At 44.5% G+C, this 20,606-nt stretch overlaps 1 protein-coding gene across 2 annotated transcripts in view; it reads left to right on the plus strand.

Annotated features, from left to right (window-relative positions):
• oxr1a (oxidation resistance 1a) overlaps positions 1-20,606 on the plus strand; it is a 536,209-nt gene that overhangs the window by 295,318 nt on the left and 220,285 nt on the right. For both annotated transcript variants that reach the window (XM_072249890.1, XM_072249891.1), the window contains exon 4: positions 20,420-20,502. In XM_072249890.1, the coding sequence (XP_072105991.1) occupies positions 20,420-20,502 (83 nt within the window). The remainder of the gene's footprint in view (positions 1-20,419; positions 20,503-20,606) is intronic.

A 20,606-nucleotide genomic window follows, 5' to 3' on the forward strand; every position in this document is an offset into this window, starting at 1 on the left:
AGAAAAGCAGCATCCATCATCAAAGACCCTCACCACCCAGGCATGCTCTGTTCTCACTGCTGCCATCAGGTAGAAGGTACAGGAGGCTCAGGACTCACACCACCAGGTTCAAGAACAGTTACTATCCCTCAACCATCAGGCTCTTGGAACAAAAGAGAGTAACTATAATCATTTAAGAACTCTGTTGTGTTGTTAATTAATGCTTGTTATTAATTGCTATTTGTTTATATCTGCATTGCGCAGTTAATTTACAGTTTATAGTTCCTGATGTTTACAGTTACTGTTCTATAGATTTGCTATGCATGCTCGCAGAAAAGGAAGCTCAGGGTTGTATGTGGTGACCTCTCATTTTATATCTTGTTGTACTCTTTTGTAGAAATTCTGGAGACAGGGTGTAGTAATAAGTCAAGTGAGGTAATGATGCAGGGTCCAAACCTGAAATGTTGACTTAAGCCTTTTGTCTCTGCAGCTGCTGCTTCAATGGCTGTTTTTTTGTCTCATGGTACTGTTTCTGTGTTGGGTTCTCACATCTGGTACTGTTTCTGTGTTGGGTTCTCACATCTGGTACTGTTTCTGTGTTGGGTTCACACATTTGGTACTGTTTCTGTGTTGGGTTCTCACATCTGGTACTGTTTCTGTGTTGGGTTCTCACATCTGGTACTGTTTCTGTGTTGGGTTCTCACATCTGGTACTGTTTCTGTGTTGGGTTCTCACATCTCGTACTGTTTCTGTGTTGGGTTCTCACATCTGGTACTGTTTCAGTGTTGGGTTCCAGCATCTGGTACTGTTTCTGTGTTGGGTTCTCACATCTGCTACTGTTTCTGTGTTGGGCTCTCACATCTGGTACTGTTTCTGTGTTGGGTTCTCACATCTGGTACTGTTTCTGTGTTGGGTTCTCACATCTGCTACTGTTTCTGTGTTGGGCTCTCACATCTGGTACTGTTTCTGTGTTGGGTTCTCACATCTGGTACTGTTTCTGTGTTGGGTTCCCGCATCTGGTACTATTTCTGTATTGGGTTCTCACATCTGGTACTGTTTCTGTCGCATCTGGTACTGTTTCTGTCGTGTCTGGTACTGTTTCTGTATCGGGTTCCAGCATCTGGTGCTGTTTCTGTGTTGGGTTCTCACATCTGGTACTGTTTCTGTGTTGGGTTCTCACATCTGGTACTGTTTCTGTGTTGGGTTCTCACATCTGGTACTGTTTCTGTATTGGGTTCCAGAATCTGGTACTGTTTCTGTATTGGATTCCAGAATCTGGTACTGTTTCTGTATTGGGTTCCAGAATCTGGTACTGTTTCTGTATTGGATTCCAGAATCTGGTACTGTTTCTGTATTGGGTTCCAGAATCTGGTACTGTTTCTGTGTTGGTTTCCCGCATCTGGTACTGTTTCTGTGTTGGGTTCTCACATCTGGTACTGTTTCAGTGTTGGGTTCCAGCATCTGGTGCTGTTTCTGTGTTGGGTTCCAGAATCTGATACTGTTTCTGTGTTGGTTTCCCGCATCTGGTACTGTTTCTGTGTTGGGTTCTCACATCGGGTACTGTTTCTGTGTTGGGTTCTCACATCTGGTACTGTTTCTGTGTTGGTTTCCCGCATCTGGTACTGTTTCTGTGTTGGGTTCTCACATCGGGTACTGTTTCTGTGTTGGGTTCTCACATCGGGTACTGTTTCTGTGTTGGATTCTCACATCTGGTATTGTTTCTGTCGCATCTGGTACTGTTTCTGTATCGGGTTCCAGCATCTGGTACTGTTTCTGTGTCGGGTTCCCGCATCTGGTACTGTTTCTGTGTTGGGTTCTCACATCGGGTACTGGGGTACTGTTTCTGTGTTGGGTTCTCACATCTGGTACTGTTTCTGTGTTGGGTTCCAGCATCTAGTACTGTTTCTGTGTTGGGTTCTCACATCTGGTACTGTTTCTGTGTTGGGTTCCAGCATCTGGTACTGTTTCTGTGTTGGGTTCCCGCATCTGGTACTTTTTCTGTATCGAGTTCCCGCATCTGGTACTGTTTCTGTGTCGGGTTTCCGCATCTGGTACTGTTTCTGTGTTGGGTTCTCACATCGGGTACTGGGGTACTGTTTCTGTGTTGGGTTCTCACATCTGGTACTGTTTCAGTGTTGGGTTCCAGCATCTGGTACTGTTTCTGTATTGGATTCCAGAATCTGGTACTGCTTCTGTGTTGGGTTCCAGAATCTGGTACTGTTTCTGTGTTGGTTTCCCGCATCTGGTACTGTTTCTGTGTTGGGTTCTCACATCTGGTACTGTTTCAGTGTTGGGTTCCAGCATCTGGTACTGTTTCTGTGTTGGGTTCCAGAATCTGATACTGTTTCTGTGTTGTTTTCCCACATCTGGTACTGTTTCTGTGTTGGGTTCTCACATCGGGTACTGTTTCTGTGTTGGGTTCTCACATCGGGTACTGTTTCTGTGTTGGGTTCTCACATCGGGTACTGTTTCTGTGTTGGGTTCTCACATCGGGTACTGTTTCTGTGTTGGATTCTCACATCTGGTACTGTTTCTGTGTTGGATTCCAGCATCTGGTACTGTTTCTGTGTTGGGTTCCCGCATCTGGTACTATTTCTGTATCGGGTTCTCACATCTGGTACTGTTTCTGTCGCATCTGGTACTGTTTCTGTATCGGGTTCCAGCATCTGGTACTGTTTCTGTGTTGGGTTCTCACATCTGGTACTGTTTCTGTGTTGGGTTCCCGCATCTGGTACTATTTCTGTATTGGGTTCTCACATCTGGTACTGTTTCTGTCGCATCTGGTACTGTTTCTGTGTTGGGTTCTCACATCGGGTACTGGGGTACTGTTTCTGTGTTGGGTTCTCACATCTGGTACTGTTTCTGTATCGGGTTCCCGCATCTGGTACTGTTTCTGTGTCGGGTTCCCGCATCTGGTACTGTTTCTGTGTTGGGTTCTCACATCGGGTACTGGGGTACTGTTTCTGTGTTGGGTTCCAGCATCTAGTACTGTTTCTGTGTTAGGTTCTCACATCTGGTACTGTTTCTGTGTTGGGTTCCAGCATCTGGTACTGTTTCTGTGTTGGGTTCCCGCATCTGGTACTGTTTCTGTATCGAGTTCCCGCATCTGGTACTGTTTCTGTGTCGGGTTCCCGCATCTGGTACTGTTTCTGTGTTGGGTTCTCACATCGGGTACTGGGGTACTGTTTCTGTGTTGGGTTCTCACATCTGGTACTGTTTCTGTGTTGGGTTCCAGCATCTAGTACTGTTTCTGTGTTGGGTTCCCGCATCTGGTACTGTTTCTGTATTGGGTTCTCAGATCTGGTACTGTTTCTGTGTTGGATTCTCACATCTGGTACTGTTTCTGTGTTGGGTTCCCGCATCTGGTACTGTTTCTGTGTTGGGTTCCCGCATCTGGTACTGTTTCTGTGTTGGGTTCCCGCACCTGGTACTGTTTCTGTGTTGGATTCCCGCATCTGGTACTGTTTCTGTGTTGGGTTCCCGCATCTGGTACTGTTTCTGTATTTGGTTCCAGAATCTGGTACTGTTTCTGTGTTGGGTTCCAGAATCTGATAATGCTTCTGTGTTGGTTTCCCGTACTGCTTCTGTGTTGGGTTCCAGAATCTGATACTGCTTCTGTGTTGGTTTCCCGCATCTGGTACTGTTTCTGTGTTGTTTTCCCGCATCTGGTACTGTTTCTGTATTGGGTTCTCACATCGGGTACTGTTTCTGTGTTGGGTTCTCACATCGAGTACTGTTTCTGTGTTGGGTTCTCACATCTGGTACTGTTTCTGTGTTGGGTTCCAGCATCTGGTACTGTTTCTGTGTTGGGTTCTCACATCTGGTACTGTTTCTGTGTTGGGTTCCAGCATCTGGTACTGTTTCTGTGTTGGTTTCCAGCATCTGGTACTGTTTCTGTGTTGGGTTCCCGCATCTGGTACTGTTTCTGTGTTGGGTTCTCGCATCTGGTACTGTTTCTGTGTTGGGTTCCCGCATCTGGTACTGTTTCTGTGTTGGGTTCCCGCATCGGGTACTGTTTCTGTGTTGGGTTCCCGCATCTGGTACTGTTTCTGTGTTGGGTTCTCACAGCTGGTACTGTTTCTGTGTTGGGTTCCCGCATCTGGTACTGTTTCTGTGTTGGGTTCCAGCATCTGGTACTGTTTCTGTGTTGGGTTCTCACATCTGGTACTGTTTCTGTGTTGGGTTCCCGCATCTGGTACTGTTTCTGTCTTGGGTTCCCGCATCTGGGACTGTTTCTGTGTTGGGTTCTCACATCTGCAGTCTCTTACATCTTCGTGGTAGTGCTGAGTTCCTGCTACAATTGGGTGAAGTGGCTGACACTACTGTATATGCAGTATGTGTATATATTGGCTTCTGGTTAATAACCGGAATAAACCAGTGCATTTTGGCCCAATAAGTGGCTGCTGTAATTAGCCAAAGTTTTATGGAAATAGTTAAAAAAAAGTGTTTAAAAAAGACAAACTGCCGTTTAACTGAGTAACATATTATGCACATAAATGAAATACAGAACAAATTAGATTGCCACCAATACTACTGGTGGTTGTCTGTCATATCTGATGATGACAAGAAACCTGTGCAGGAGAGTTTTAAAGTGGAAATGTTTTAAAGTTGCTCTGGGGCAGTTCCACTCTTTTGACTTCAGATAACCAGTGAGACAAATGGATGTCACAACAGGAGACTTCCCTGGTTGTAATGTGTGACCACAGCTGGGTTGTGCCTTGTCATGCCCTTCCCTCTCCACGAAGCGCTGCAGAGCCGCCTTCCAGGCTATTGGCTCTCACCCGCCATGTCTGCGGGAGCTGACTTCACATGCACGGACAAGCGTATCCCTATCTCACCGGGGTATGAGACCTGCCAGCTACCTCCTGTCGAAGTGGCATATTGTCACAAGTAAAGAAAGGGTATCCTTGCTGTTGTCTTGATTTGTTTTTGTAGCTGCCCAATTAGCCGAGTTCACTGTGTGTATATATACATTTGCACTGAATGGACTGATTTTAAATTAGTGTGAAGGAAGGTATAGTCACTGTTCAGTAGATACCATCCCTGTCACATGCTCAACTTCATTGGACTTGTGGTTCATTTTTTTGAGCGCATTAGTGGGAAAGCCTTCTCCTCTAGCCTAATATGCATTTGGGACTGGAAGGAGCTCCTTCACTATGAATCAACAGGCATCTGTTGTAAGCCACTCTATCCTGGCAGGCGAAGTTAGTTTTGAAGTATTGCTGTGACTGTGAGCAGATACGTGCATGATCTGTGCATTTATCAGGAAGGACCAAGGCATGGGATTCAAGTGCCACCTAGAGAGATGTCTGTCCTTGTGGTCCTGTGTTTCAGGAGTTAGTGAGAAGTGTAACTGTGTATCCTTGTGTATGTAAAGGAGATGTATAGGAGAGAGATAGATTGGCTGGTTGAGTGGTGTCACAACAGCAACCTCACACTCAACATCAGTAAGACCAAGGGTTTGATTATGGACTTCAGGAATGGGAAGTTGAGAGAACACACACCAGTCCTCATTTAGTGGTTCAATGGCTGAAAGGATGAGTAGCTTCAAGTTCCTGGGTATCACCATCTCAGAGGACCATTCCTGGGCCCAACAAGTTGATGCAATCACAACGAAGGTACGCCAGTGGCTGTTCTTTATTAGGAGTTCAAAGAGACTTGCTGTGACACCAAAGACCTTTTCAAATTTCCACAGCTGTTTGTATGGTGGAGCATATTCTGACTGGTTGCTTCACCACCTGGTACAGAGGCTCCAATGCACAGGATCGAAAGAGGATTGTAGACCTCGCCAACTCCATCATGGACACAGCCCTCCCTGCCTCTAAGGACATCTTCAAAAGGCTGTGCCTCCAGAAAATAGCCTCCGCTATTCGGGATGTCACCACCCAGGACATGCCCTCTCATCATTGCTACCATCAGGGATAAGGTACAGGAGCCTGAACACCCACACTAAGCATTTTAGGAACAGCAGCTTCTCCACTATCAGATTTCTGGAAGCCCATGAATACTACCATGCTATTCCTCCTTTCCCTATTTATTGTAACTTATAGTTATTTTTATGTCTGGACTGCCGCAAAAAAAACGACAGATTTCACAACATATGAACCTGATTCTGATTCTAAAGTGCAGTGTCAGGTGTCAGAGCACTAATCTGGGCATATCTCTCGTTGGGAGTTCCTGTGACACTGCATCAGCAGCTGCAGGTGATCTCCGTGGCTGCTGCCTACCATTTGTATTTCCTGGTCGTTTTGTTGGACAGTCTACAGCGGTTGGCAAAAGCCTGAGACCCCTCATTTACCAGCTAAAAACAAAACATATGGCAAATACTCAGCAGGTCAAGCGGCATCTGTGGACAGGGGAACAGGTCAAGTCTCTTTGCCATGAACATAATCAGAGCCTTTGGAATTCTGACCATGTTCACAGTGAATGGACTTGATATGTTAGCCCGTCCACAGATGCGACTGGACCTTCGGGTGCCTCAAGATATTTCAGTATTTCTTTCAGCTTTCCAGTGTGTGCAATTTTCATCCACCCAGGCTGTTAAAATCCTTCCAGTGGAGAGCCTCTCAGTGACAGCACACAACTCAGCAGTCAACAGTGCACATTGAAAGGTAAAGCCCTGCATCGTGAGTTGAGAGGTGGTTGATGTTGAATCAGTGATCCTACATATTAACAGATTAAAGGTAGCACTGCACCCTTTGGAGCGTAGTGTCTATCATCAAGGACCCCCGTCTTCTGAGTCGTGCTCTCTTCTTGCTGCTGCTGTCAGGAAGGAAGTGCAGGAGCCTTAAGTTAACCACCACCAGGTTCAGAAACAGTTATTGCCCTCAACCATCAGGCTCCTGAACCAGAGGGGAGATCACTTCACTCAACTTTACTCACCTCTACACTAAACTGTGGAATGGAGGGTACTGGGAATCAGGACGGAAAGTGGAGTTGAAGTCAGTCAGCATATTACTCACGATAAACACGAGGAATTCTGCAGATGCTGGAAATTCAAGCAACACACATCAAAGTTGCTGGTGAATGCAGCAGGCCAGGCAGCATCTCTAGGAAGAGGTACAGTCGACGTTTCGGACCGAGGCCCTTTGTCAGGACTAACTGAGGGAAGAGCTAGTAAGAGATTTGAAAGTGGGAGGGGGAGGGGGAGATCCAAAATGATAGGAGAAGACAGGAGGGGGAGGGAGAGGGAGACCCCTCCTGTCTTCTCCTATCATTTTGGATCTCCCATTAACTCCACACACATTAACTCCAGCTGCCCAGACAACCTCAACCCACTGCAATTTGCCTACGGCTGACACTGGTCTATAGTAGAATCCATTTCCCTGGCACTATGCTCATCTGGACAGTAAAGACACTTATGTTAGACTATTGTTTATCGACTACAGTACTGCCTTCAATACTATTAGTTACAAGGAAGCTAGTCTTAAAATTCCTAGACCTGGGGGTCACTACCTCCTTTTGTAACTGGATCCTTGACTTCCTGACCAATAGATTGCAAGCAGTAAGGATTGGCAGCAACACCTCTGCCATGATTATCCTGAACACCGGTACCCCACAAGTTGTGTCCTCAGGCCCCACTTTACTCCCTGTACACTCACAACAGTGTGGCCAGATTCTGCTTTAATTCCATCTGCAAGTTTGCAGATGACATCACAGTAGTGAGCTGTATCTCAAATAGCTATGAGTCAGAGTACATGAAGGATACAGAGAGCTTAGTAACATTGTGTCAGGACAATGACCTTTCCCCTAATGTCAGTGAAACAAAAGAGCTGGTAAATGACGTCAGGAACCGGGGTGGTTAACATACTGGTGTTTACATCAATGGTGCTGATTGATTGAAACAGCCAAGAAAGCTCACCAATGCCTCAACTTCTTCAGGATGCTAAAGATGTTTTGACGCTCATCAATTTTTATTGATGCACCATTGAAAGCATCCTGTCTGGAAGCATTTCATGGTTTGGTATTGCAGCTGCTCTGCCCAAGACAGCAAGAAACTCCAGAGTACCTGGAAATCAGCTACCCCTCCATTGACTCCTCTCTGCTTCTTGCTGCCTTAGTAATGCATCAAACCCAGCCTTTCTGGACACTCTTCTCCCCTCCTCCTATTGTGCAGGTACAAGAGACTAAAAGCATATTCCACCAGGCTGAAGGATAGATTCTATCATTATAAGACTATTGAATAGTTCCCTAAGATGGTAAACTGAGCCCTTGCCCTCACAATCGATCTCATTATGACCTTGCACTCTATTGTCTATCAACACTGCACTTTCTCTGTAAATGAACCACTTTATTCAGCACCCTGTTAATGCTTTACCTTCCTCTACCTCAGGCTACGTCCACACTACGCTGGATAATTTTCTCTTTTTCTTAAGCTTTTTCTCTTTGTTTTGACCCTCTGTCCACACTAAAACGGCGTTTTTATCCCCTGAAAATAGAGATTTTCAGAAACGGTCTCCAGAGTGAATAAATCTGAAAACGCCTAATATCCGTTGCGGTGTGTACGGGGTAACCGGAGCTTTTTAAAACCGCTGTCATGACGTGCCGCAACAGATGGCGGCAGCACATTTCATTGTTTTATTGTTATTACTTTATTGTCGCCAAACAATTGATACTAGAGCGTACAATCATCACAGTGATATTTGACTCTGCGCTTTGCAGAACCTAACAATTTCAGAACAGATGGCAACGAGACTGAAGCCAGAAGAGTTAGAAATGTACTCACCAAATACTTTAACCCATAGCTTACTGAATAAATAATTATACCCACTTTGCCTGGTTTTCTGTCCTTGCTTGTATGAAAGTAAGGACAGAAAACACCCTCCGCCACCTCCAGTTTAAATTCCATGCGGAATATTTTGGAGGATCAAGAACCAAGAGCCAAGAACCAAGGTGGTTTACCTATTTATGCAAGTACTTCTCTGACAATAGATGTGTAACAGATAATGTAACATTGTGTGGAAATAACCTATTTATGCAAGTACTTCTCTGACAATAGATGTGTAACAGATAATGTAACATTGTGTGGAAATAACCTATTTATGCAAGTACTTCTCTGACAATAGATGTGTAACAGATAATGTAACATTGTGTGGAGATAACACTGATGCAGACGTTTTATACATTTAACAAGGCGCTTTATTAATGCAACAGGATTAGTCAGTTTTTCAATGTTCGTCGTCAGCTGAGTCATACTGTCCGTGAACTCCCTGTCGGTTGCCTCCATACGCTCCAGTATTTGTTTTTTTTTAGTTTTAAGTTCTCCTGCGCGAGAGCCAAGAGCAATTCCTTGGAAGTTTTTCTACTCTGTAACTGGACAAACGCACACCAAGTATACCGTCTCCTCTTCGCTTGTTTTCTGTGTGTCCTGCGCATGCCCAGTAGGAGGAGATTCGCCCAAATATCCGTATAATGTGGACAGAGATATTTTGAAAAACGCTTAGTGTGGATGCCTGTCGTTTTTACTCGAAACCGGCGTTTTCAAAATTATGCAGCGTAGTGTGGACGTAGCCTCAGTGCACTGTTGTGATGATTCGTATGAAAGGTGTGCACGACAAAGCTTTGGGACAATAGTAAAAGTTCCCACACCCCGCACTTCCCGTTTCTACCTCCTACCCAAGATCCACAAACCTGCCTGTCCTGTCCTGGCCGACCTATTGTCTCAGCTTGCTCCTGCCCCACCGAACTCATTTCTGCATACCTCGACACTGTTTTATCACCCCTTGTTCAATCCCTTCCGACCTATGTTCGTGACACTTCTCACGCTCTTAAACTTTTCGATGATTTTAAGTTCCCTGGCCCTCACTGCTTTATTTTCACCATGGATGTCCAGTCCTTATATACTTCCATCCCCCATCAGGAAGGCCTCAAAGCTCTACGCTTCTTTTTGGATTCCAGAACTAATCAGTTCCCCTCTACCACCACTCTGCTCCGTCTAGTGGAATTAGTCCTTACTCTTAATAATTTCTCCTTTGGCTCCTCCCACTTCCTCCAAACTAAAGGTGTAGCTATGGGCACCCGTATGGGTCCTAGCTATGCCTGCCTTTTTGTTGGGTTTGTGGAACAATCTATGTTCCGTGCCTATTCTGGTATGTGTCCCCCACTTTTCCTTCGCTACATCGACGACTGCATTGGCGCTGCTTCCTGCACGCATGCAGAACTCGTTGACTTTATAAACTTTGCCTCCAACTTTTACCCTGCCCTCAAGTTTACCTGGTCCATTTCCGACATCTCCCTCCCCTTCCTAGATCTTTCTGTCTCTGTCTCTGGAGACAGCTTATCCACTGATGTCTACTATAAGCCTACTGACTCTCACAGCTATCTGGACTATTCCTCTTCTCACCCTGTCTCTTGCAAAAATGCCATCCCCTTCTCGCAATTCCTCCGTCTCCGCCTCATCTGCTCTCAGGATGAGGCTTTTCATTCTAGGACGAGGGAGATGTCTTCATTTTTTAAAGAAAGGGGCTTCCTATATCAACTATGTCCACTATCAACTCTGCTCTTAAACGCATCTCCCCCATTTCACGTACATCTGCTCTCACTTCATCCTCCCGCCACCCCACTAGGAATAGGATTCCCCTGGTCCTCACCTACCACCCCACCAGCCTCCGGGTCCAACATATTATTCTCCGTAACTTCCGCCACCTCCAACGGGATCCCACCACTAAGCACATCTTTCCCTTCCCCCCCCCCTGCATTCCGCAGGGATCGCTCCCTACACTACTCCCTTATCCATTCGTCCCCCCCATCCCTCCCCACTGATCTCCCTCCTGGCACTTATCCCTGTAAGCGGAACAAGTGCTACACATGCTCTTACACTTCCTCGCTTACCACCATTCAGGGCCCCAAACAGTCCTTCCAGGTGAGGCAACACTTCACCTGTGAGTCGACTGGGGTGATATACTGCATCCGGTGCTCCCGATGTGGCCTTTTATATATTGGCGAGACCCGACACAGACTGGGAGACCGCTTTGCTGAACGTCTACGCTCTGTCCGCCAGAGAAAGCAGGATCTCCCAGTGGCCACACATTTTAATTCCACATCCCATTCCCATTCTGACAGGTCTATCCACGGCCTCCTCTACTGTAAAGATGAAGCCACACTCAGGTTGGAGGAACAACACCTTATATTCCGTCTGGGTAGCCTCCAACCTGATGGCATGGACATCGACTTCTCTAACTTCCGCTAGGCCCCACCTCCCCCTCGTACCCCATCTGTTACTTATTTTTATGCACACATTCTTTCTCTCACTCTCCTTTTTCTCCCTCTGTCCCTCTGAATATACCTCTTGCTCATTCTCTGGCCCCCCCCCCCCCCCCGTCTTTCTTCCCGGACCTCCTGTTCCATGATCCTCTCATATCCCCTTTTGCCTATCACCTGTCCAGCTCTTGGCTCTATCCCTCCCCCTCCTGTCTTCTGCTATCATTTTGGATCTCCCCCTCCCCCTCCAACTTTCAAATCCCTTACTCACTCTTCCTTCAGTTAGTCCTGACGAAGGGTCTCGGCCTGAAACGTCGACTGCACCTCTTCCTACAGATGCTGTTTGGCCTGCTGCGTTCACCAACAACTTTTATGTGTGTTGCTTGAATTTCCAGCATCTGCAGAATTCCTGTTGCTCACTGTTTTTCTTTTTGTTACCTTTTTACGTCACAGCCAGCCAGCTGATTTGGTTCGGATCCCGATCACCAGCAAATACATAATCACCCTGCACTGCATATTACTAAATTTAGAGCATACACTGCACTGTGCAGAAGTTTCAGGCACATAGATATAGCTAGAGTGCCTAAGGCTTTTGCACAGTACTGTAGTGATTTTATGTATTGCAAAAAAAACAAATTTTATGACATATGCGAGTGATGATAAATCTAATCCTGATATAGGTCTCTATTGTGGACTGAGAGTGGGAAGGGGCCAGGGAGAGGAGAATTATGGTTGGGAAAAGGGAAAGGAAGAAGGGAGGGAGTGGGAAGCACCAGAGAGACATTCTATAATGATCCATAAACCGATTGTTTGGAAACAGATGACCTTGCTTGGTGTCTCAGGGCTGGGTGTGCTAACACACCCCTCCTGCAGCACTTCACCCTCCTGCAGCACTTCATCCTCGCCATTCCCAATATCCTTTGCTCCCGCCAGATTTACAAACTTGTTCTCTGTTCCCAAATTGACAAATACAGTACAGTGCAAAAATCATAGGCACCCTCGCTACACACACATGCTCACAACTTTTGCACAGTACTGTACCTGCCACAAGATGTACTTCATTTGTGTCCATAAGACCATAAGATATAGGAGCCATTTGTCCCATTGATTCTATTCTGCCATTTCATCATGGCTGATCAATTTTTCCTCCACTCCAGTCTCCTGACTTCTCCCCGTATCCCTCCATGCCCTGACCAATCAAGAATCTATCGACCTCTGCCTTAAATGTACATAAAGATTTGGCCTCCACAACTGCCTTTGGCAACAAATATGACAGATTCACCACTTGCTAGCTAAAGAAATTCCACTTCTTCTCCATTCTAAAAGGATACCCCTTTATTCTGAGGCTGTGTCCTCTGGTGTTGGATCTCCCACCAAAGGAAACATCCTGTCCACAAACACTATCAAGGCCTTTTATTATTTGATATGTTTCAATTAGGTCACCCCTCATTCTTCTGAATTCTAGTGAATGCAGGCACAGAGCCATCAAATGCTTTTCAATGACAGGCCATTCAATCCTGGAAGCATTTTCCTGAACTTCTCCAGATTCAGAATGTCCTTTCAAAGATAAGGGGCCCAAAACTTCTCACAATACTCCAAGTGAGCCTCATCAGTGCTTTGTAAAGTCTCAACATTACATCCTTGTTTATTTTATTCTAGTCCACTTGAAATTAATGCTAACATCACATTTGCCTTCCTCACCACAGACTCACCCTGCAAATTAACTTAGTGAATCCTGCAGAAGGACTCCCATGTCCCTTTGCGCCCCAGTTTTTTCGTACTTTCTTTCCATTTTGAGAATTAGAGTTACAGAATACATGTGGACTAAGATGTTAACTGTCCTGTGGTATCACCACTGGGATCATTAGTTGATCTGCCACCTGTCTTCAGGAGTTTCGGCTCGCTTATGATCAAGACTCCCTGAAGGTGGTGGGCCAGCAGTGCTAAAGCACCACCTCCCACTGGTGAGCTTAAAAAAAACTTGGCATCTGCCTCTATCAGAGTTGTTGGTCGCTTCCATCCAACAAATAATCTGCTCTTCAGGTGTCTATGCAACTGCTGAAGGGTTTGCAAAAGATGTATACACTGTCTGACTATCTGCCCCTCTGGACATACTTGGTCCACACCCATGCTGATCCTCTCTCTGCTGCCTCAGCTACAGCCCTGCTGGTTGACTTGATCTCTCTTCTAGTGAAGCCAAGGTCACGCAGCCACTTCTGGAGAGTGAATGTAATAAACCCGCGGCAGCCTATTTCGAATGGATAGCATGAGACCTTCCACCCTCTGTCTCTGCACTCTGATCTTAATTCTGCATATTTGGTTAACTTGCGCTCATGGGCTTCATTGATGTTGTCTTCCCAGGGGACTGTGAGTTCACCAATAACCACTTCTCTACTGGTGTCAGACCGTACGATTATATCTGGACGCAATGTTATGAAAGCTGTTTGCTCCGGGAAACTGCCTTTCCTGTCCAGGTCAGCCTTGACACACCAATCATTGTCTGAAGAAAGTATGCTTGATTGTGAGCCTGTGCTGTACACCCTTGACTTGGAGCCTTCTTTCACAAATGATATACGATGTTCTGTGCAGCATGGGGCATGAGATACGTTGTGCTGCAGTACTCTCTGCTCAACCGCTTCCGTTACAACTTTGAGAACATCGTTATGTCTCCAAGTGTACATGCAGCTGGAAAGATTGACTCTGCATGCACTCAAGATATGTTGAAGTGTTCCCTTCTCGCCACAAGCAGCACACCTGTCTGTCTCATCTTCATACCAGGTGCTGAGGTTGGCAGGTGTTGGGAGCAGATCGTACGTGGCTCTGCATAGAAAAGAAATGCGGAGCGGTTCCATCTGCCACAGAACATTCCAAGATAGATGTCGTTGTTCAACACTTTCCCACCAGGTCCAAGCCCCTTGTTTGGCCAGGCCAGCTGTTTTAGTTAACCTCTTCTTCTCTTCTACCTCTCGTATTTCTTGTGTTACAAGCTCACAGTGCTCCTTAGAAGATGACCACCACTTGTGGGTTGTCCATCCAAGTCCCTGGCGGCCTAGCTGGATAGCCCCAACCATCTCTTTGTACTTCAATCTAGACTCTGCCTCATCAACTGCTACACGGGCTGACCACTTCCTGCCTGATCTCACATCCAGCTGGGTGTTCTTGATGACAGGGTCTTTTGAGTCTCGAAGCATCAAGAATGCTCTTACCTCGGCTACCTTGACCTCCTCAACAAGGGATTGCACTGGGATGGTAAGCTTTGTCTGGCTATTGTGGATTGCAACACTGGTGAGGCTGCTCGGTACTCCAAGCCACTTCTTCACATACTTGTTGATCTTCCGTTCCATTGCCTCAACATGGGACATTGCCACTTCATAGACAGTTAGTGGCCACATTATCCGTGGCATCAGTCCATACTGCAAGCACCACAACTTCTACTTGCCAGGCAAGCCACACTTGTCAACAGACATCAGACCTCTCATTTTGAGAATAGTCTACCTTTTCATTTCTTCTACCAAAGTGCATGACCATACACTTCCTGACACTGTATTCCATCTGCCACTTCTTTGCCCATTCTCCTAATCTATCTAGGTCCTTCTGTAGCCTCTCTACTTCCTCAAAGCTACCTATCCCTCCACCTATCTTCGTATTATCAACAAACTTTGCAACAAAGCCATCAATTTCATCATCCAAATCATTGACATATAATGTAAAAAGAATCTGTCCCAGCACAGACCCCTGTGGAACACCACTAATCACTGGCAACCAACCGGAAAATGCTCCCTTATTCCCACTCTTTGCCTCCTGCCAGTCAGCCACTGCTTTATTCATGCTAAAATCTTTCCTGTAATATCATGGGCTTGTAGTTTGTTAAGCAGCTTCAAGTGTGGCACCTTGTCAAAGGCCTTCGTAAAAATCCAAGTGCACAACCTCAACTGATTCTTTTTTGTCAGGCATTATTTTCCCTTGAGGAAACCATGCTGACTACAGCCTATTTTATTGTGTGCCTCCACATCCTCAACAATCAGCTCCAACACCTTCCCAATCACTGAGGTCAGACCAACTGGCTTGTAAATTCTTTGTTTCTGCCTCTGTCCCTTCTTGAAGAGTGAAGTGACATTTGCAATTCTCCAGTCTTCTGGAATCATTTCAGAATCTAGTGCTTCTTGAAGGATCATTACTAATGCTTCTACAATTTCTTCAGCCACCTCATTCAGAACCCTGAGATATACAACATTTGGTCCGGGTGACTTATCTACCTTCAGACCTTTCAATTTTTCAAGAACCATCTCTCTAGTAATGGTAAATTCACACACTTCATGACCCCTGACACCTTAAGAACTTCCACCACACTGCTAGTGTCTTCCACAGTGAAGACAGATGCAAAATATTTATTCAATTTGTCTGCTATTTCCTTGTTCCCCATTACTACTCCAGCATCATTTTCCAGTGGCCGTTATCTGGTTTAGGTATAGCCCATCCCTTTTAACTTCCCCAGAAGAGATCCCAATAATCCATTACTCTGCCACCTACACCAGTTCCTCAACCACACATTCACCTGTCAAATCGTTCTATTCTTACACTCACTGGTGTGTGGCACAGGCTTTGCTGGATGACTTTGACAATAAACTTCCACAATGACAGGAATAATAGGTGCATCAGACCACCAACTCAAGTTGCCCTAAATTCATGTCCAGCTTTCAGTCTTTAATTTATCGCCATACCTTTGTTGTTGTTTTCAGATATTGGAATCCCCTATCAAATATTAATGTGATCAACCATTTCACCTGAAGACATGGGAGCAGAATTAGGCCATTCAGCCTGTCAAGTCTTCTCCCCCATTCCACTATGGCTTCCCCCTCAACCCCACTCTCCTGCCTTCTCCATTACTAGCTGTGCAAAAGACAACCTATCAACTCTGAGGGATATTAGAATGGGGTCTAAAAGCCAACCTTGCATTCCTGTAGATTAATTTTGAAGCAACACACATCAAAGTTGCTGGTGAACGCAGCAGGCCAGGCAGCATCTGTAGGAAGAGGTGCAGTCGACGTTTCAGGCCGAGACCCTTTGTTAATTTTGAAGTCTTGTTTTAGACTATGAGTAGCTGTAAGTACATCAGTTGAAATTATATTAGCACGGAAAGCAAGTTGTATCTAGTATAATTCTTATTATACTTTCTAAAGCAACAAGTAAAATGATGAATTGTGTGCATCATTTTGGAGAATTCACATTTCACCAACGTGTTATGAAAAATGGAAATGCAGTTATTAGAAATCTGAAATATAAACAGAAAATGCCTGAGGTACTTAGCAGATCAGACTGCATATATGGAGAGAGAAACGGAGTTCATGTTACAGGCAAGGGAAAGCATTGAAAGAACAAAAATGCAGGTGTGTGATCACTTGAGACTTGGAGAAACCGAGTAACAGTTGGCGCTGGTGCCAGCAGAGACAAGCTGACGCTACTTGTCTGAATGAGATGCATAAAGAAGATGGTTGTACAAAGAGGTGGGTTTAAAAAATCAGATTCAGGTTTATTATCACTGACACATCATGAAATTTGTTGTCTTGTAGCAGCAGTACAGTGCAATACATACAATTATTGTAATTTAAGATAAGAAATATAAATGTAAATCTTTATTATAAAGTACATGAATCTTTTATGCACTGCTGCTGCAGAACAACATTCTGATTCTGAAAAGAAAAACAACACTCAGTATGAGATGCAGTACACAGGAATTATCTTAGGGCCCCTTATCTAAGAAAGGATGTGCTGACATTGAGAGGGATCAAATAGATTCATGAAAATGATTCCGGAATTAAAGGGCTTGTCATATGAGTGTTTAATGGCTCTGCTCCTATACTCACTGGAATTCAGAGGAATGAGGGGGGACCTCGTTGAAACCTGTCGAATGTTGAAAGGCCTTGACAAAGTGGAAGTAGAGGGGATATTTCCAATGGTGGGAGAGTCTAAGGCCAGAGGACACAGCCTCCAAATGGAGGGATGTAGATATGGAGGAATTTCTTTAGCCAGAGGTGATGAATCTGTGGAATTCATTGCCACAAGTGGCTTTGGAGGCTAAGTCATTGGGTATATTTGAGCATATGGGGAGAATGCAGGAGGTTGGGGCTGAGAGGGAGAATGGATCAGCCCTGATGAAATGGTAGCGCATGCTCGATGGGCCAAATGGCTTAATTCTGCTTCCATATCTTATGGTCTTAATTGCTCGAAATAAAATAGAATGCTCCAACTGGTTAGAAGGCCAGGAAGCATCTGTGGGGAGTGAAAAACTGAGTAATGTACAGCTGGATGAATTCCAGGGACTGCATTCTGTCCACATGCATTTTTTTGAGGTGCTGTTCCTTGGTCTTTGTTGGAACTGTGTAGGAGACCAAACTCTGAATGGAATGTAGGATCAAAGTCTTCGGCAGTAATAGCCAGGATCATTCTCATGGACTGACTGGTGGCGTTGTTCTGAAGACTTATGGGTATTATGCAGCACTATAATGAGCGCTGCCACAAGGAAGCAGCATCCATCAGCAAGACCCCCCTTCCCCATCCAGGCCTTGCTCTCTTTTTTTCTGCAGCCATCAGGAAGGAGGTACGGGAGCCTTGGGTCCCACACTACCAGCTTCAGGAACAGCTGTTACCCTTCAGTCATCAGGCTCCTGAACCAGCGTGGATAACTTCATTCACTTTACCACTGAACTGATTCCACAACCTGTGAATGCACTCACAGCTTATGTTCTCATATTTATTTATTTATGTTTGTATTTGCAGTTTGTCTTTTTTAAATTTATTTTTGGCTGTCTTTGTGTGTAGGTTTTCACTGATTCAATTGTATTTCTTCATTCTCCCGTGAATGCCTGTGATTAAATTAATCTCAGGGTAGTATATGGTGATGTATATGTACTTTGATAAATTTACTTTGAACTATTAATGATCTTTTCGGTATGCTTTTCAAAAAGTGGTTGGATCCCCAAGCTGTTTCTGAGTTAGAATTTTATAGTTTGGTGAGCTAGTTAGCAGGACTTACTTTCTTGTGCTACAGTTAAAGTTAATTGTTGTCGATTATTTGCTTGTATTTCGTGGGCTTTATATCTGACTTCAGGTATCACATCCATGGTACCATTAGTTTCTTCTTTTATGGCTCTGTTATGCTGTTACCTGCCTCAGAACTGTACTATTTGGGTTTGATTAGACATGTTTGACCAGTTTTCTCAAGCTCAAACAGCTGATTCTGTCAATTTTATCAACTTTTTGCAAATCTACCACTGCTTCTTGAACTTATTCCCTCATCTGCCCATTCTGGTTACCTTTCACACCCTAAAGGCATGCAGGTTGTTAGGTTAATTGGCTGCATCAAATTACTGCTCATGTAGGTAGGTGATAGAATGATGGAAAAATAGGGAATTTGAGCTGGCATAGATTTGAAGAGCAGTCTCCTATGTTGTAAGGAAATAGGGTTTTGAGTTATCCGGGCTCAGCAATTACCTCAGCTCGGACATCTTTCTCCCTAAGTCTCCAACAGCTGCCCAACAGTTCTCCAGTTCTGCTTGCTTAGTTGAACTGACAAAATGCCTGTTTCCAATACATCCATTACTCCACTGGTTTAGCCATTGTGTTTGGATCCATTTGGACTTTGTCAAGCTAATATGACTCATTTGTTTTATGGTAGACTACTTCCTAACCATTTTTCTGAACCAAGAGTTGTAAGAAAGGTACATGAAAAGAACACGGGAGGAGAATGGGCCTTTCTTCATCTCTCAGCCCATTCATTCCATCTGACAATCTGTAGTTAAAATCCTTTTTTATTCTATAATCATATAAACATTGCGGAGCAAACAGTGATCAACCTAACTTTTGGAATTAACCACCTGATGTCACCAATCATGTCCTAATTTAAATGTCTCTCTATCTACCTCCTCTTCCCCATTTTAGCCTTTCTTGCCAGTAAAATTGTGGCTACGCAGATTGATTAGGGTGGCTAAGAAAGCAATATGGCATGCTTGCCTTCATTAGTCAAGGCACTGAGTTCAAAATTTATGTTGTAGCTTTATCAAACTCTAATTAGGTCACATTTGAAGTATTGCATACAGTTCTTTTCCAAGGGTGGAAGTGTCTAATACCAGATGACATTCATTTCAGGTGAAGGGATAATTCCAAAGGAGATGTGAGGAGTAAGTTTTTTTTACATAGAGCGTTGTGGGTGCCTGGAATGCACTTACTGGGGTGGCAATAAAGGCAGAAACTTTGGGAACTTTTGTTTAGATAGACACATGAATGTGGGGAAAATGGAAGGGTTTAGACAGAAGTGATTAGTTAGCTAGTTGGTTATTAATTTAATTGGTTTGGCACAACATTGTGGGCCAAAGGGTCTGTTCCTGTGCTGTACTGTTCGATGTTTATGAAATCATTGTGTTTTCTATATTCTTCACTGCTGTTATCTGTGTTATGCTGTCAATGCTTCACTAAACTCCTTTAACAAGTTCTTTAGCTCTGTTGATAGATCTTGACCATCAGGGTAATGATGTGTGTGCCATTGTCATCACAATGGTGTTGCCAAAAATGGCAGACATTCCAGCATATCAAAAAAAATTTAGACAAGGATTTCTGAACAAGCAGTGACTAAATATTTTATTAGTTTAGGTTTTCATAAATTCTCTGTGGGAATATTCCCTTTAGTCTGCTTGCCAATATGTGTTATGACTTTGAAATGTCTGTCCTGCTTAAATCCTAACCTGCAACTTCAGTGCAGAACACTCAGTATCAAATTACAAGCAAGACGTGTTTGGGTGGACAAAAATCATCCAAAGTGCTGTATGTAGGGGTGTGCAAACTCATAGACATACTGAATTTTAGTAGTGCAAGGGTTAAGCACTGGAATGCGTCCCTCCTATTGGAAAAAAACAGCTTGCGGATGGAGAATGGATTCAAATGAATTGTGCATTGGTAATGAAGGCAAACTCCTTCAGATGCGTAAAGCCATCTTCAGCATTGATCAAGCTCCTTGAAAGCTGATTCATAATTCATTTGTGAACAGTCTAAACTGGTCCAGTAAATTAGAGACTGGAAGAAGAAAGTGCTGTTTTATTATTATGAAATTAGAGGCATTGCTTTTGAGTGTGAGTTTTTTTAGGTAAATGAGTTTGTCCCTCAGCCAAGCTGGGTTCAAAAGCCCTGTGACTAGCCGGGGGGAACAAAAGCATGGAACTAATACGCACCTTGCCTCGCCTGTTTTCAGATACCGGACAGAAGAAGCTTCAAGAGAAGAAAGATACACGGTGGATGTCTTCCCAGAAGCCCAAAGGGACCATAGAATACACGGTGAGTCAGGCTAGCTGGTTGTGCAGGAAGCAAATGTCTCTTCAGATTCTTTTTATAATGGAAGACACTCATTTAGTTAGGGGGAAGGAAAATTTCAGTTTCTC

Source organism: Mobula birostris (genome assembly GCF_030028105.1).
Source record: "Mobula birostris isolate sMobBir1 chromosome 1 unlocalized genomic scaffold, sMobBir1.hap1 SUPER_1_unloc_1, whole genome shotgun sequence".
Lineage (NCBI taxonomy): Eukaryota > Metazoa > Chordata > Chondrichthyes > Myliobatiformes > Myliobatidae > Mobula > Mobula birostris.